Genomic DNA, 16,309 nt, shown 5'->3' with positions numbered 1-16,309 from the left:
ATCTAATACATCTCCACAAGAAATGCAAGTAATCTTTCCAACAGCCTGCCTGCCTGGACTCTGGAGAGTCAGGAGTTCTGGTGCCCTTTGTGCTTTTATTTGGATGCAAAATGCCAAGGGAATTCATGAAACTTTCAGCAGGACTCTGATGTCCAAAACAAATTCCAGAGGAGACCCTCTTCATAGGGAAGAGAAGTTTCAAGGTGAATTCTGCCTCTAAGCAGGATTTTTTTTTTTTTTTGAGGTTAAGAGGAAGGGTTGGAAAATACTTGAAGCCCTCCTAGATTCAGAGAACAAAATGACACACTCCGATCTTTTCTTTGTTGCTCTTCATGGATAAGAGGGTTTTCTCCTGATACCCACGAGCAGTGAGCCGGCCTAGCCATCCATTCCCCTTCCCTGAGGGCCTGAGAGTCAGATAGAAGATGAAGGAGCATCAATATTATGTTTGTGGGAAGAGACTGCACAGAGCACCTGTGTTTACTAAGACAATTACTCAAATCACAAAGGCTGTGGTTTCTGCGAAGCATCAACTGGTCCAGGTCCCACGGACTGACCAAGAAGCAGCAAACATATCTTCTCCTGCTGGAGAGATCCCGGCCAATTACGGCATCAGAGGCAGACTGTCCAAGGGAGCCCAGGTTGGCCGCTGCGTCACCCTTCCACTCTGTGCTTAGATGTGCTCTCCGGGTGTTCCCTGGCTCTCCAGACTAAGGCTTCCTGATGCAATAGGGAGGTGCTCTAGTTTAGAGTCTAGTGATGAGGGCTTGAGTCTTGAATCCACTCTTATAAGCTGTTGGGCCTTGAGCAAGTTACTTAATGTCTCTGAGCCTCTGTGACCTCATGTTAAAATAGGTTACTACTCATTTTGGAGAAGAGTTGTGAGAATAAAATAAAATGATGTATGCCTGGCACATAAAATTTGGTAGCTGTTCTTTCTCAGTGTTATTTTTCTTGTTCCTTCTCCCTTGGAGGGGCCTGTTGGATCAGCCCAGCTCTTTTGGTGAGAGCGTCTGAAGCTGGCAGATGTCTAAGGAGGCAGTTTTGTGTAGCAAAAGTAGCAGTAGAATGAGAACAAATAGAAGTCTGGGGGCATGAAGTATGGCCTCTACTAAAGCCGAAGCCCACCCAGCTGTTGTCAGCAGCTGGACAGAGAAAGGGTGGGCTGGTTGAGACCATCCCTCACCCACAACTCAGGGAAAACAGAAGATGGGAGCCTCTGTTTGCTGAGCAGCTGATCGTAATTGCCCACAGTAGTCAGGGCTTTCCAACCAGGAGGGACTGATGCAGGAGAAAGGTGGCACGCTGAGAGATTGTTCCCATGGGCCCTCGAACCACCCCTCACCCCCAGCACATTCCTGGGGAGCCTGTGCCTTTTCCAGGACCAGTTTCTTTTTTTTTTTTTTTCAATTTTTATTTATTTATGATAGTCACAGAGAGAGAGAGAGAGAGGTAGAGACACAGGCAGAGGGAGAAGCAGGCTCCATGCACCGGGAGCCCAATGTGGGATTCGATCCCGGGTCTCCAGGATCGCGCCCTGGGCCAAAGGCAGGCGCCAAACCGCTGCGCCACCCAGGGATCCTGCCAGGACCAGTTTCTATCTCAGATTCTAGCCCGTGTTTTCAATAGTTACAGCACTCTCATTGTCTCACGAGGGGCCATCCCTGAACCGGAGCTCCAGCGTCTGATCCCCACCACCTTTGTGTTTGACCCCCACCTGAGATGGCACGGGGTGGGGCACAGAGCATGAGGGGAGCACTGGGCGGCTCATGGCTGGCCCCTTCCCATGCTGTGAAATCAGAAGGGTCAACCTGAAGATCCCCAGCAAACTCTAATAGTCTGAGTGGCTAAGAGCAGCCGGGAGCTGGGAGGGGAAGTGTCAGGGGAAGTATATTTAAAATTTGTCTTTTCCATTTCCCAGAATTGTCCTCAGATTGCACACATCCCCAGGGCAGCACCTGGGGCTTGGTTTGGTGGCGGACACGCAGCCCATCACAGTGAGCGGAGAGGGGAGCAGTGCTGTCTGAGAGGTGGTCACACTGTGCGGCGCCCACCTGTCTCTTCTTCCGTGACACCCAAGGGCTTCACCTCCTTCCCCTTAGCCTGACATGGGAGAGGGAGCAGTGTGGCCATGGGGGATGCAGGGCACATCACGGGGTTGCTGGGGCTCTGAGTCCAGAGCTCTGGGGTCCTGGCAGGCTCCGGTGGGTTCGCCATGCGAGGTGAGGCCACCACGCTGGCCTTGGTGTCTCCGGTGCCTACACTTCTTTCCCTGCAACAGAAGTAGACACAGCGGCTCTCACCCTTCTGGGTCCCAGGGCCACTGTGGCCCATCGGTCTGAAACCCCGAGTCCCTGCTTTGAGACAGGTCAATGAGATATGTAGAGGGGGTGGGGAAAGGTGGGAGAAGGGAGAGGCAGGGGGAAATTCAGTTGTTTACTTTTCTTAATTTCCTCCTCAAACTCAGGATTCTCCCCCAGGGACACCCTGATCTAGAAGATGGAGGGGCGTGTGAAACCAGGACGGGCAAGACTGGCCTTCCCGGAGGGGACGTGGTAGTGCAGGAAATAGGCAGCAAAACATTTCCGGGTGTAAACCAAGAAACCCCAATACATTATGATATAAATGTACAGTGTGCGTGTAGTTTTTAATGATAGCACTGGGATCTTGAAAGGAATGTCAGACTTGATGCCCCCCAAACCCATACAGCTCTGCTCTGCTGTCAGGGGCATTAAGGCTTAATGTCTCTAGCACTTTGGGTGAACCCCAGGCTCAGGGCTGCTGGTCCCTGGAGAATGGGTGCCCCACATGGAGCAGGGACTCCCAAGAGGAGAACTGGAGGTGTGAGCAGGACCACCACAGTCCCCTGGTGCCACCTGTCACAATGAACTCTGGGCGCCTGGGCTCCTCAAGGAGGACTGGACAGCTTTGCCTCTTAACCCCTCCAGCCCCCTGCGTCACAGCACAACCCCGGGCGGGGGCGGGCTGGGGGGAGCTTGTAGCCCTTTATTATTGAATCAGTAGAGAAGATAGAGGAAGAGGCTAGAGACCAGCCTTGTAAGTCCTGCGGGGAAAATAAACCCCTGGGTTCCTTCATTTTCTTGAAACTTCAGCCCCAACTTGAGTCCAAAGATTCAAGTTCCTGGAGAGGCACCAAATCATCTGAAATTCAGGTATATTCTTCCCTCCTTCTTTTTTCAATTTTTTCTCTCCATGTGGACCTCCTTTGACTAGCCAGGTTGACCCGTCTCAAGCAGCATCTTTGCATTATATGTGTCCTCAGAAGCCACCTCTTTCCCAACCTGCTTTGTCACTTGCCCCTTCCTTCTCCTGGAAGGAAGAAAAAAATGGTTATTGCCTTACTATCTCTGTTTCTTTCTCTTCACAAACAGTTGTACCTGGTACAGGTAGCATTTGAATATGAAACATAATCAGTGTGTGATGCAGAATGCGGCCTCTAACCAGTGAGTTATGAAACCAAAAAGAACAAGTAGACAGACCCCTGGCCTGGCACTCCTCTAGTAAATGACCATCACCTGCTCCCTCCAGAGCCTCTGTGTTGCATGGGCACATTTATCACTACATGAAAATATTGCACAAGGAATATACTAGAAGTATGTAACCCACTGTGTGAGACTCAACCACATGGCCTTTCATTAACCTGAAAATGTTATGGTTAAGCCACAAAGGAAACCTCAATTCAAACCTCAGAGTATGGTTGGCGGCGGCGTATTATGTGAATCATACTTTCCTGTTTTTATATATATAAACGCTGACTTTGCCATCAGACAGACCTGAAATTCTACATCCCCTGCTCAGCCACATACCGGCTCTGGGACTTTGGGCAAGTGACATAATATCTCTGAGCCAACATTTTCGTGTCTACAAAATGAAATGAATGATAGTATCTACCTATTTTGAGGATCAAGTAAGAAAATGTGACCAATTAGTAAATGGTGGCTCTTTGAGATTGTTACAGGAAGCAGAGGTCAATTTTGAATGATCTATTAAGAGAGATAAAGCTCTCGGTGAATCCAGTAGTGGAAACACGTCCTGGCTTTCCTGTGTTCTGCCTACGGCACCCCCTCCTCACTTCGCACCAGCAACATTGACACAGCTCCATGACCACCTGAGGTTAGAACGTGGATGTATTCTCTGTGCACTTCTCCTTTGCAAAACATTATCCCAAGTAGTTAGCATCCTGTGTAATCGGACAGTTTTACTTTGCACAGCAGCAGGAACGTGTACATCTCCCAGGAGCATCCATTCATCATGAGAAGTCTGTATCTGGACAATAACAGGATTAAAGGGGGGGCCATGGGAGGATGGCTCTGCCACAGCTAAGAAAAGGAACAGTACCCCCAGGGTTAAGACACCGTAGCCCTTTGGCATGTGACACTCACTCCCTCAGAAGACCCTACTGCTGGCCTGTTAAGTGGAGCCAAGATCTGTGCCCTCTCTGTTGAGATACAAAGTACCCAAGAGCAAGATCACATAAGGTGCTTTCAGAAGGTTGGGCAGGAACCAGGGTCATTCCCAGGTTTGGTCTTTCAAACCGTGTCAGGGCCAGATCCCCCTGCTGTTGGCATTATGACCACCTCCTCCGCAGCTTCCAAGAACCACAGAGACCATGTGGAACCACCACATGATGCTGAGCCACAGCACATCTTCTTGCTGCCAACTGTTCCAGGTGGTTCGATCACGCTAAGCTTTACTCAGCAAGAACAGAAATTTGGTTTGTTCTCCAGAGAACTGGAAAGGAGAAGCCACTCTTCCCTTGTATCACTGACCTCTTCCGAGAGTGTCCATCTCATTGGCCCTAAGGTGGCCCGTCAGATTCCTCACCACCTCCCTCACCACTGGTTTCTCCCCCTTCTGTGCAGATTGTGGCTGCCATCCTCGCCATTGCTGGGATCGTGATGATGACCTATGCAGATGGCTTCCACAGCCACTCTGTCATTGGCATAGCACTGGTGGTGGGCTCTGCATCCATGTCTGCCCTCTACAAGGTAAGTGCATGCAGAATAAGCTCTCTGGGGTGGCCCATTACATTTGGGGCATCTTTGATGGCACCCGTGCTTTCAGATGAGCAGCTGTTTTCAGCATGCAGACAGACTTGCCGTGATGAGGCGTGCACCTGCTCTTGGCTTTGGCTCTCTAGACCTTTCCATCAGTGGCCATCTCTTTGCGGCATTGGGGATGAAATAGGTGGGAGAGGGGATGGGTAGCATCAGATTTTAGTGTAGTGGCTTCAGTGTTTGGCAAGGACTGGAGAAGGATCGGGACACCTGGGGGGCTGGCTCAGTATTTGGGGAAATGACTTCCCACCAGGTCTGACACAAAGATTTAAATATCTGGTGCAGCCTTGTCTTTGAAATCTTCTATCACATGGTTTTTGCAGCTACCAGTACCCAGCATGGGTCTGTATGCACTTTAAGCATTGCCCGTAGGCTGAATAAATAAGAGCCCGACTACTGTGACACAGAGATTATAACATATGTTTGACAAAATATTGGGAAACCCTGGAAGGCATGTCCCAACTGCAGCTCTGTTGGCATGGGGTTGGCATGTCCCAACCCCATCCTGGATCACCACCCCCTGCTCCCCTACCGCATCTTGGCACCAGCTGCTCTCCCCTTCTTTCCCTTTCTTCCTCTCTCCTTCTTTTACATCCATAGTGAAGAATGCAAATTTTCTCTGGTTTCCAAGTTGGGAAGCTGACCTGGATGATTCAATGATGAATGAGGTTTTAGCTTTGAGACTTACAGCCCTTCATGGATCCAGACAGTAGGACAGAGGAAATTAGGTGCAGTAGAGTGTTAGAGCATTAGAAGAAAAGGCACTTTTTTCCAGCTGTATGTGTAACACATTTTGTGGTTTGGGGGTGAGAAATGACTGTCCCTTCCCACCCGTCATCAGCTCCCCGCCCTCACTGCCCACAGAGAGACGCGCACGAGCCATCTCCCTGCTCCGGGACACGTCTCACCAAGAAGAAGTTATAGCCCCGCACCACGCTGAGACTTCAAAGCCATGATTCAAATGCAGAAAATATGATCAGGCCACACTCTGCTGTACTCAATTAGCTGCCTGCTGATGGGAAGCAGGGAGCGTATGGAAATGCAATCCATGGTGAACACCAGTACTTCTGATTTCGACTCCCATTTCCCATTTCCTCCACTGCCCCATCTTTATCCAGAGGGGCCAGTGGGTGGAAGGCCGGAAGTAATTTACTTCTCTTTTTATGCTTCTTGCACAAATGCCCAGAAATACCTGAAAGATTTTTGAAGTGGCTGAAAAAGGAAGAGGCAGGCAAAGGAGGAGGGCACAGCAATGCAGAAACTCAGGTTGGAGTCAAATCAGTTCCCCGGTTGTGGATAGTTTGCTGAACACGAACTATCCCAGCTTCCCGGCCACTCCAGGCACGTCTGTCCCTCTCCCTCTGGGCCTCACACACCTGAAATATGTACAGACACAAACAGGTGCAAGAAATCAAATGGGGGAGCATTCCACTAAAACCCCTGCTGTTTCCGGAACAGAGGAGTGGGATGGAGCAGAGACAGCTGTGAGTGTGATTATCCCTCTACCTTCGATGTATAGAAATGGTCTTTGCAGCCAAAGCTCTTTTCACTAGGGGCGAGCTGTATAGTATGAAGTCAGGGATCCCTAAGAGGGATGTGTCATGCAGCCGCTATTCCTAATTTCTGTGGCTTCCCCATCTTCAGACACTCTGAAGCTGGGGTGTGGTGTCATGAATACAACACAGACACAGACAAATGAAGCCTAGTGTGAAAGCCGTGACTCCTGAAGATGCCCTCAATGAGGTCAGAGATCCATAACTCTCCCGTGTAGGCGCTGCTGAGATGTAGATGTTTGTACAAGTGCAGGTAGGGCCGACCCCACCAGCCTTCCCCTGAAGGCCCAGCGAGGTTGCATTTACCTGTCACTGGCCTGCATCCCTGTGCTGCAGCCCAGCCTCAGGTGCATGCCCTTCCCCCATGGCAAGGTGGCTTCTGAGGCAAGCCTTCATCTGCACCTCCTCTGCTTTCTCCCGCAGGTTCTGTTCAAGCTCCTCCTAGGCAGTGCTAAGTTCGGAGAAGCCGCCTTATTCTTGTCCATTCTGGGTGTGTTTAACATCCTCTTCATCACCTGTATTCCCGTCATCCTCTACTTTACCAAAGTGGAATACTGGAGCTCTTTCGATGACATTCCATGGGGAAATCTTTGTGGGTTTTCAGTCCTCTTATTGAGTAAGTGGCAATCCTCCCTGCCAAAATCCCCTCGCCACATCCCCCCAACAGAATCCCCCTTCCATCAGAATCTCCCCCACCCCCATTCAGAATCCCTTTGTCAGGGACTCCTGGGTGGCTCAGGTCATGATCCTGGGGTCCTGGGATCAAGTCCCACGTCAGGCTCCCTGCATGGAGCCTGCTTCTCCCTCTGCCTGTGTCTCTGCCTCTCTCCCTGTGTCTCTTATTAATAAATAAATAAAATATTAAAAAAAAGAATCCCCCCCCATCAGAAGCCATGGCTGATGAGCAGGACCTGGGCAGCTCCAGGGACATCTGGAAACCCAGGCCCTGGAGAAGAGAGGTGTTCCATTGTTATCCTTAACTTCCCAGCGCTTCCCAAAAGTAGTCTCTCCAAGTAAACCCTTTGTAATGATAACCCTGGATTCTAATTCCAGAACCACAGGCACGGCAGTGGTAGCGATGGTCACTGCCGCTCTGAATAGTACTGTGTGTGACCTATTGATGACAAACAGTCCTTACAGGACCCGGAGGGAGCTGGCAAATTAATGTGCACAGAATTCTTAGAACATTGTCTTTAAGAGTGCGAGTAAAATGTTCTGTACAGTGCAAGTCAGTGTTCAGTAAATTTTATCAGTTATCATGACGATGAATAGAGTCACCACCATGACTTGCAGAAGGCTGGTCCAGGCAGGGAAGGGAGTCAGGGGTGCCTCCCCCACCTTCCATCTCAAAATGCAGAACCCAAAGCACCTGTCCATCCTCGTCCCAGCATCACTGCCAGCAGCAGAGAAAAGCACAGTGTTAGTAGATGGTCCCCGTCCTCTTTTCCAGTGCCTTCTCACTGACAGCCTTGTCCGAATTTCGTGCCCCTTCTTCAAAGCTCAAGGAAGAGAGGAAAGCTGATTAATCTGGATATTTGTCCCTAATCGCTGCCCAGGCTCCTTGCATCAGAGCAAAGGGCAGTAGTAGTAACCTCAGCCTCCCCTGAGAAGCTGGGGAGGGACAGAGCAGAGAGGATGCCAAATCCAGGGCCAGTAACGAATAATGCCCCTTTTCTGTTCTTTATTTCAGCATTCAATATTGTATTAAATTTTGGAATTGCTGTTACGTATCCCACTCTGATGTCTGTTGGAATTGTTTTCAGTGTCCCTGTGAATGCAGGTAAGCCCGTATAGCCTTCTCTCTCTCTGCTCCCAAACACACACACACACACACACACACACACACTCACTCACAAACCTGTGCCGGGGCTTGCGGATACACATACTCACTCGCACTCTTGCCGTGCCTGATGCGGAAAGCACGTTTGACCTTCTGTGTCGGAAGGTAGCACTTAGGTAGAATGTCGGGGTATGTTAAATCAATGGCATTTCTCCAGAGTGCGTTGCTTTTCACTATCACCCCAAGGTAGAGACGGTCTAAAGCCATCTCAGTTCTAAGTAGTGCAGGAACCAGAGATGAATGTCATTAATGCTAGGACTACGTAAGGAAAATTAGGGAGCAAGAAAAAAGTTTGATTTCATTAGTGACTTTCCAGGGGAGAAAATGGTCTCAGGGTGTGACAGGGGTAGCGTTTGCAAACTGAAGAAGCATAAACATTATTCTCCACTTCCCAGAAGAGCGGGAGCCCTTTGGCCAGTTACTCGGGACCTTGCTTTGTTTCTGCTTGGGGACTCCTCAGTGCACTCACTTGGCAGCTCTTCCAAAAACTTGTCAGCTGCCTCTCTCACCTCCTTCCTTTTCCTGGCTTATTCTGGTGTTGATTTTGGCTTCTCTTCCCAGAGCCCTTTCCTCACACCAGGTAGCCTTGCTCTCTTAGCCAGAGAAGGGTGTGTGAATCAGTTCTCTCCATAGCACTCACTCTCTTGGCCTGGCATAGCCCTCTCCCCCAAAGCCATCTCCAGAAGCCTCCTACTCCCAGGGTTTTAGAGGATTCACCTCCGAGGAATGGCAAACGCTTATCTTATTCAATGTGGCATCAATAAGGCAAAACAGCTCTCAATTTCCTAAGCCTTTTCCTGTGATTGGTTCCTCACCCATCCTGTTCCACATGTTCTGTGTATGCCTCACCCTGGCCCCGGACTCTTCTAGGGGTACCTCAGTGCCCCGGGGCATCGGGGCACTGTGCTCAGGCCAGCATTGAGTGCCCCCAACTTATCACTCCTCTGGGCCTTAGCTTGTCTCCCCTAAAAGTGAAGGCACTCAACATTTCAAAATTCTGAGAGCCCTGGAGCTCCTGAAGAGCTGGTAAAAAGTGGTACAATCTGCCAGGCTCCAGACACCGCTGCCTTCTGAAAAATAATTTATCAGCTATGCCCTATACCTTACTACAGCTTTAGGGCCACAGCGATCTCATTGCAAGAAGGCATATGGCAGGTAGCTCTTAGGTGGATGCTCACTTTGTATCGCACAGCCAGGTGTTTGAGAGATTGATCAGAACCACTTCTTACTACTCACCTGCAACATAAGAGGTTTAATTATGTGTCAGAGAAAAGAATCACATTCAGTTCCCAACCGGAGCAGAGTCATTTTGTGGCTTTCCCACTCTCTGGTGTAGCTCACATGCCCTGCTAATTGACTATCCACATCCATTGAATTAACAGAATGCTCTGTCATTATTAAAAATTCAAGTATTTTGGGACGCCTGGGTGGCCCAGTGGTTGAGCATCTGCCTTCAGTGCAGGGCATGATCCCAGAGTCTTGGAATCAAGTCCCACGTGGGGCTCCCTGCGTGGAGCCTGCTTCTCCCTCTGCCTATGTCCCTGCCTCTCTCTCTGTGTGTCTCTCATGAATAAATAAATAAAATCTTTTTAAAAATTAAAGTATTTCTGAATAACAGTGAGATAAAAGAGGCACTTTGTTTTTTCTTTGAGGCTATGATTTTTATTATTTTTTGTAGATTTTATTTAATTAAATTCAAGTTAGTTAACATATAGTGTATTATTAGTTTCATGGGTAGAATTTAGCAACTCACCAGGTGCATACAACACCCAGTGCTCATTCCATCATGTGCCCTCTTTAATGCCCGTCACCCAGTTACCCCATCCCCCCACTTCCTCTCCAGCCACCCTCAGTTCGTTCCCTAGATTTGAGAGTCTCTTATGGTTTGTCTCCTTCCCTGTTTTTATCTTATTTCTCCTTCCCTTCCCCTACATTCATCTGTTTTGTTTCTTCAATTCCACATATAAGTGAAATCATATGATACTTGTCTTTCTCTGCCTGACTTATTTAAAAGAGGCACTTAATTCCACAAAAGGGCTGCTAACAACAATTTTTTTCAGGTTTAACTTTTCCCGCTTTCTCTTTCTCTGCCCACCCTGTAGACAAGGAGAGAGTTAGGAAGGGGGGGTTAGGGAGGCCGGGAAGGTGGAGGACCATCAGGGAAGGACAGAGCCAGGCCACATCCTGGGCTGCAGGAGGAGGCCCACCCTGGAGACGCTGGCGGACAGCTGGCCAGCGAGGCGGTTTGCACAGTCTGCACACTCCAACTCAGCAAACTCTCTTTCACAAGATGATCGAAAAAGAAAAGCAGTTGGTGCCTTTTCTGCAGAAGGCAGGCTCCCAATTTGTTTTGCCTGGCTTAATTAAGAAAACAGGGAAATTTAAAAAAAAAAAAAGAGAGAGAGAGAAGGAAAGATGAAAACCTTAAGATCCCCAATGGTTTTGACCATTTAGCTAGGAAGAGAATGCTGAGGGGGATTTTTATTAACTGACATTAATCCTGCTTCTCATGTTGTTGCCTCACCTGGTGTGAGCCAAGGCATGAGCCATGTGCCCCGTGGACCTTTAATAAACATTAATAGTCAGGACCCAGGTGGCTTTAGAGCCTCGTGCTAATGATGCCCTGGGGCGGAACAAGAATTTATCTTTATTAGCTTCCAAAAACCAGGTTGAGTTTGGTCTTCAAACCATATATATGCATATATTGGGAAATAATGCTTTTAAATTATAAATATATCCCTGATGGCGATATATGAAATGCAGAGCATTTTCTCATGTGCTTGTTGGCCATGTCTATGTCTTCCTCTGTGAAAGATCTGTTTATGTCTTTTGCCCATTTCATGATTGGATTGTTTGTTTCTTTGGTGTTGAGTTTAAGAAGTTCTTTATAGATCTTGGATACTAGCCCTTTATCTGATAGGTCATTTGCAAATATCTTCTCCCATTCTGTAGGTTGTCTTTTGGTTTTGTTGACTGTTTCTTTTGCTGTGCAGAAGCTTCTTATCTTGATGAAGTCCCAATAATTCATTTTTGCTTTTGTTTCTCTTGCCTCCATGGATGTATCTTGCAAGAAGCTGCTGTGGCCAAGTTCAAAAAGGGTGTTGCCTGTGTTTTCCTCTAGGATTTTGATGGAATCTTGTCTCACATTTAGATCTTTCATCCATTTTGAGTTTATCTTTGTGTATGGTGAAAGAGAGTGGTCTAGTTTCATTCTTCTGCATGTGGATGTCCAATTTTCCCAGCACCATTTATTGAAGAGACTGTCTTTCTTCCAGTGGATAGTCTTTCCTGCTTTGTCGAATATTAGTTGACCATAGAGTTGAGGGCCCATTTCTGGATTCTCTATTCTGTTCCATTGATCTATGTGTCTGCTTTTGTGCCAGCACCACACTGTCTTGATGACCACAGCTTTGTAGTACAGCCTGAAATCTGGCATTGTGATGCCCCCAGCTATGGTTTTCTTTTTTAAAATTCCCCTGGCTATTCGGGGTCTTTTATGATTCCACACAAATCTTAAGATGATTTGTTCCAACTCTCTAAAGAATGTCCAGTGAGAATGGTGAAAATTAACAAGGCAGGAAACCACGAATGTTGGAGAGGATGTGGAGAAAGGGGAACTCTCTTGCACTGTTGGTGGGAATGTGAACTGGTGCAGCCACTCTGGAAAACTGTGTGGAGGTTCCTCAAAGGAAAGGTTAAAAATAGACCTGTCCTATGACCCAGCAATTGCACTGTTGGGGATTTACCCCAAAGATACAGATGCAGTGAAACGCCGGGACACCTGCACCCCGATGTTTCTAGCAGCAATGGCCACAATAGCCAAACTGTGGAAGGAGCCTCGGTGTCCAACGAAAGATGATGGATAAAGAAGATGTGGTCTATGTATACAATGGAATATTCCTCAGCCATTAGAAACGACAAATACCCACCATTTGCTTCGACGTGGATGGACCTGGAGGGTATTATGCTGAGTGAAATAAGTCAATCAGAGAAAGACAAACATTATATGGTCTCATTCATTTAGGGAATATAAATAATAGTGAAAGGGAATAAAGGGAAAGGAGAGAAAATGAGTGAAAATATCAGTGAGGGTGACAGAACATGAGAGACTCCTAACTCTGGGAAATGAACAAGGGGTGGTGGAAGGGGAGTGAGTGGGGGGGTTGGGGTGACTGGGTGATGGGCACTGAGGGGGGGCACTTGACGGGATGAGCACTGGGTGTTATGCTATATGTTGGCAAATTGAACTCCAATAAAAAAATTTTTTTAAAGAAAAAATAATAAATTATAAATATAAAACGTCATTGTAGAAGACGTGAAAAGTGCCAAAAATATCAAGAAAGCAATAATGTTTTTATCATCCTGCCACCCAGGGCAGCCCGGGTGGCTCAGCGGTTTAGCGCCACCTTCAGCCCAGGGCCTGATCCTGGAGCCCTGGGATCGAGTCCCACGTCAGGCTCCCTGCATGGAGCCTGCTTCTCCGTCTGCTGGGTCTCTGTCTCTCTCTGTCTCTCTCTCTGTGTGTCTCATGAATAAATATCATCCTGCCACCCAGAGGTGGCCAAAATTAAACTTTGGGGCATATGTGTCTGTGTTTATTTTATATATATATAATATATATATGTATATATTTCCAACTGCCTGTTTGTTTTGTCTTTCATGCAAATCAATGTCTGAACTAAGGTGCCCGGTCAGTTGGGGAAGTGAAATGAAAGTGCCAGGCTTGGGATCCCTGGGGGGCCCAGTCGATGAGCATCTGCCTTTGGCTCAGGTGGTGATCCTGGGGTCCTGGGATCGAGTCCTGCATCAGGACCCTGCAGGGAGCCTGCTTCTCCGTCTGCCTGTGTTTCTGCCTCTGTGTGTCTTCCATGAATGAATAAATAAATATATATTTTTAAAAAGCCCCAGGCTTCACACCAGAGCGGTGTTGTAAAATTCAGAGGCAGCCCCTGCCCCCAGAACGCAGCCGCCCCAGGAGGGTTCTGGTGGAGGAAGACCACAGCGATGCGGCGCGCCTGGCCCCGCCGCCAGGTAACCCGCCGCCCCCCTCTTTCCCGCAGTGGTGGATCACTACACCAGTAAGATCGTCTTCAACGGGGTTCGGGTCATCGCCATCATCATCATCGGCCTGGGCTTCCTCCTCCTGCTCTTGCCCGAGGAGTGGGATGTCTGGTTGATCAAGCTGCTCACCCGCCTCAAGGTGAGGAAGAAGGAGGAGCCGGCGGAGGGCGGCGCAGACCTGGGCTCGGGGGCTCAGAGCAAAGCCAGGAGAGCGCGCCCCTCCTTTGCCCGCTGACCTCGGCTCCTGCAGAGCCCCGCGGCGCCCGCTCCCGTGTTAGGGACCTGGAGGTCTGGTCCCGACAGGGGACCCTCAGTTTGGAACGGTGTGTACATACCTGTACAGTTCCGGTAATCTGCGGTAAGTTATACGGTATTTATTGGCATGTCCAATTTGCTTGCACTTTTTCCACATCAGACCTTTCACCTAAGGGTACCAATTCAAAAGGAAAGAGGAAAGAGGAGCCTCTGGGCCCTTTTGAAATGAATGTAAAGCCGGTTAAAATTATCCTTGCGTAGAGTGTTCGGGATGACAAGAGGCGGGGCAAGTGGTTTGAAACTTAGCAACTGCAAATTACATTGCACACTGTGATTATTTTTCAGCTATGGTAGGTCCTATTTTGTTTTATACCAGAGCTGTACTCTTAATTTTAAGGGATTTCAAAGAACCAAAAGATAACTGTAAGTTAATTTGGGTGGATGGAGGGATGGAGGGATGGAGGCAAAGAGGTGAAGTAGAAAAGCAAAGAGGACTTCAGAACCCACCGACCGTGGCTAACCTGGGGTGGCAGGTGGAGAAGGGCAGGCCCGGCCAGGTTACAGAAAGGGAAGGAGGAGTCCGAGCCCCCCGCTGGCCTGCTCTTCCGTGTGTGCAAGATCGTGCAAGAGAAATTACAGTGCCTTCTACAGAATTTTTGTCCTTACCTACGTGAAGCGAGGTGACATTATAAGTCACTGGCGCCGTCTTATCATTTCGATGTACAAATCTTTAGAAACAAAACTATATATGTGTGTGTATGTGTACAAAAACGACAAGCTGATGACCAGTGTAACAGAACATGGTTAGCAGTGTGCAATGCACATACAAGGTAGACTACGCAGGACGTGAACTGCTGGTTGCTTTTACTCCATGACCACGATCGAAAAATTATCTACTGAATCTGTACACCTTTTTATGAAACTTTTAAAGCACCAGGCTGTTTACTTATACAATTTAGATCTGCCAGAAAATTCTATCTGTGATAGATCTGTCAAGAGGGACACAGGGGGTTAGAGTTTACTATTTTTGAAGTTTACATTGTTACATATGAAATGGAAACCTTATTTTGAAATGTTGTCATAACCCAATGGTGCACTCTGTAACCATGGAGTCTTTCGTTTCGTAGGGGGAAGGGGCATTCCTGACCTGAACTTTTTAGCAAATTATTATTCTCAGTTTCCATTACCTGTTTGGCCAAACAGATTAATAAACTATTTAAAAAAGAAGCATTTCGAGCTGTGTTGGTGGCCACTTTGCTGCAGCCTTGCTGTGCCGCTTTGACCCTCGCCTTACACTTTGCTCCCAGCAGGTCCCACCCTCCTGCACCTTCGTCCAGGCACGACAACCCACCCAGCCACCCTAGGGGAAGAAATTCATATTGTAACAGCAGTGGTGACTGTCCCAAAAGTAAAATGCAAAAACGGTCAGCTGGGCCTCATAAAAGAGTCTTGAGCGGCATTTCCCTCTACTGTCTTCTCATTGTCTCCCTGTCCCTCCCTCTAGGGGCTTGCCTCACCCCCAGCCCCTGCCACCCCACTTGGCTCTGGGTGTTGCTGCTGTGTCTCATTCTTCCGCACAGACTGGTTCCTCAGCTCTGCTGGCTCTGGGGCCCTCAGAGCTGCCTCCAAGTGGCAGCCTCAGTCCCGGCGTTGACATGGTCCTCCAGCTCCACCCCGTGCCTCCCTTCCACCTGAGCATCCCAGCCTAGTTCTAGCGCTGTAGAGAATTTGGGTAGCAGCCCCAGTAGCATGTACACTTCTGTTCCAGGCAGCTGCAGCCAGAGGCTGGGAGGCCCAATGTTTCTCATCCTGCAGCTGCAAACAGCAGCGTTCTCTAAGTGGGACGGGGCTGAGCAGAGAAAGGACGGAAAGCCTCTTTTAGGGACATCTCATCCTTCCAGCCACACCTCTAGCGACCAAACACCAGGCATCCCTTGCTACATGGGGTCAGAACTGGTGAGCTGAGCTGTCCAGAGCAGAGAGCTCCCTGCCTGGTGTGTCCAATGTGTGCTGTGAGGGGGATCCTCCCCCATCCCCTTAGTGGAGCCTGGATGAGTCACCTCCATGACTCTGTCTGGGTTCTAGACCCCTCCAGTTACCTTGGGTGGGCAAACAAACATCCCCTACGTAAGCCATGACATGAAAAAGTTTGGAAACCGTATGCCCGAGTAGGTGTACCTCATTCTCCTGTTTGGCATAAAAGACATAAAGGCATAAAAGAATTAAAGAATTGGAAGCAGAGCTTCAAAGGCATATTTGTACACTCTGATCATAGCAGCCTACTCACAGCAGCCAACAGGTGGGGGCAACCAAGTGTCCATCAGCGGCTGAATAGATAAGCAAAATGTACACATAATGGAATGGTATTCAGCCTTTAAAAAGGGGGGGGGATTTCTGACCCCATGCTACAACATGGATGAATTTTGAAGACATAATACTGAATGAAATAAGTCACAAAAGGCCAAATCTATGATTCCACTTATATGAGACATCCAGAATAGTCAAATTCATAGACATGGAAA

At 48.4% G+C, this 16,309-nt stretch overlaps 1 protein-coding gene across 4 annotated transcripts in view; it reads left to right on the top strand.

The window, feature by feature from the left end:
• SLC35F3 (solute carrier family 35 member F3) overlaps nucleotides 1-15,014 on the top strand; it is a 388,952-nt gene extending 373,938 nt beyond the window's left edge. For 3 of the 4 annotated variants that reach the window (XM_038533882.1, XM_038533881.1, XM_038533884.1), the window contains 4 exons: nucleotides 4,884-5,009; nucleotides 7,055-7,247; nucleotides 8,322-8,411; nucleotides 13,532-15,014. In XM_038533882.1, coding sequence (XP_038389810.1) covers nucleotides 4,884-5,009; nucleotides 7,055-7,247; nucleotides 8,322-8,411; nucleotides 13,532-13,767 — 645 coding nt within the window. In that variant the 3' untranslated portion in view covers nucleotides 13,768-15,014. The remainder of the gene's footprint in view (nucleotides 1-4,883; nucleotides 5,010-7,054; nucleotides 7,248-8,321; nucleotides 8,412-13,531) is intronic. The other variant, XM_038533883.1, reaches the window with a different exon arrangement.
• The last annotated feature ends 1,295 nt before the right edge of the window (nucleotides 15,015-16,309 follow it).

Source organism: Canis lupus, chromosome 4 (genome assembly GCF_011100685.1).
Source record: "Canis lupus familiaris isolate Mischka breed German Shepherd chromosome 4, alternate assembly UU_Cfam_GSD_1.0, whole genome shotgun sequence".
NCBI lineage: Eukaryota > Metazoa > Chordata > Mammalia > Carnivora > Canidae > Canis > Canis lupus.
This window is presented reverse-complemented; position numbering and strand designations above follow the sequence as displayed.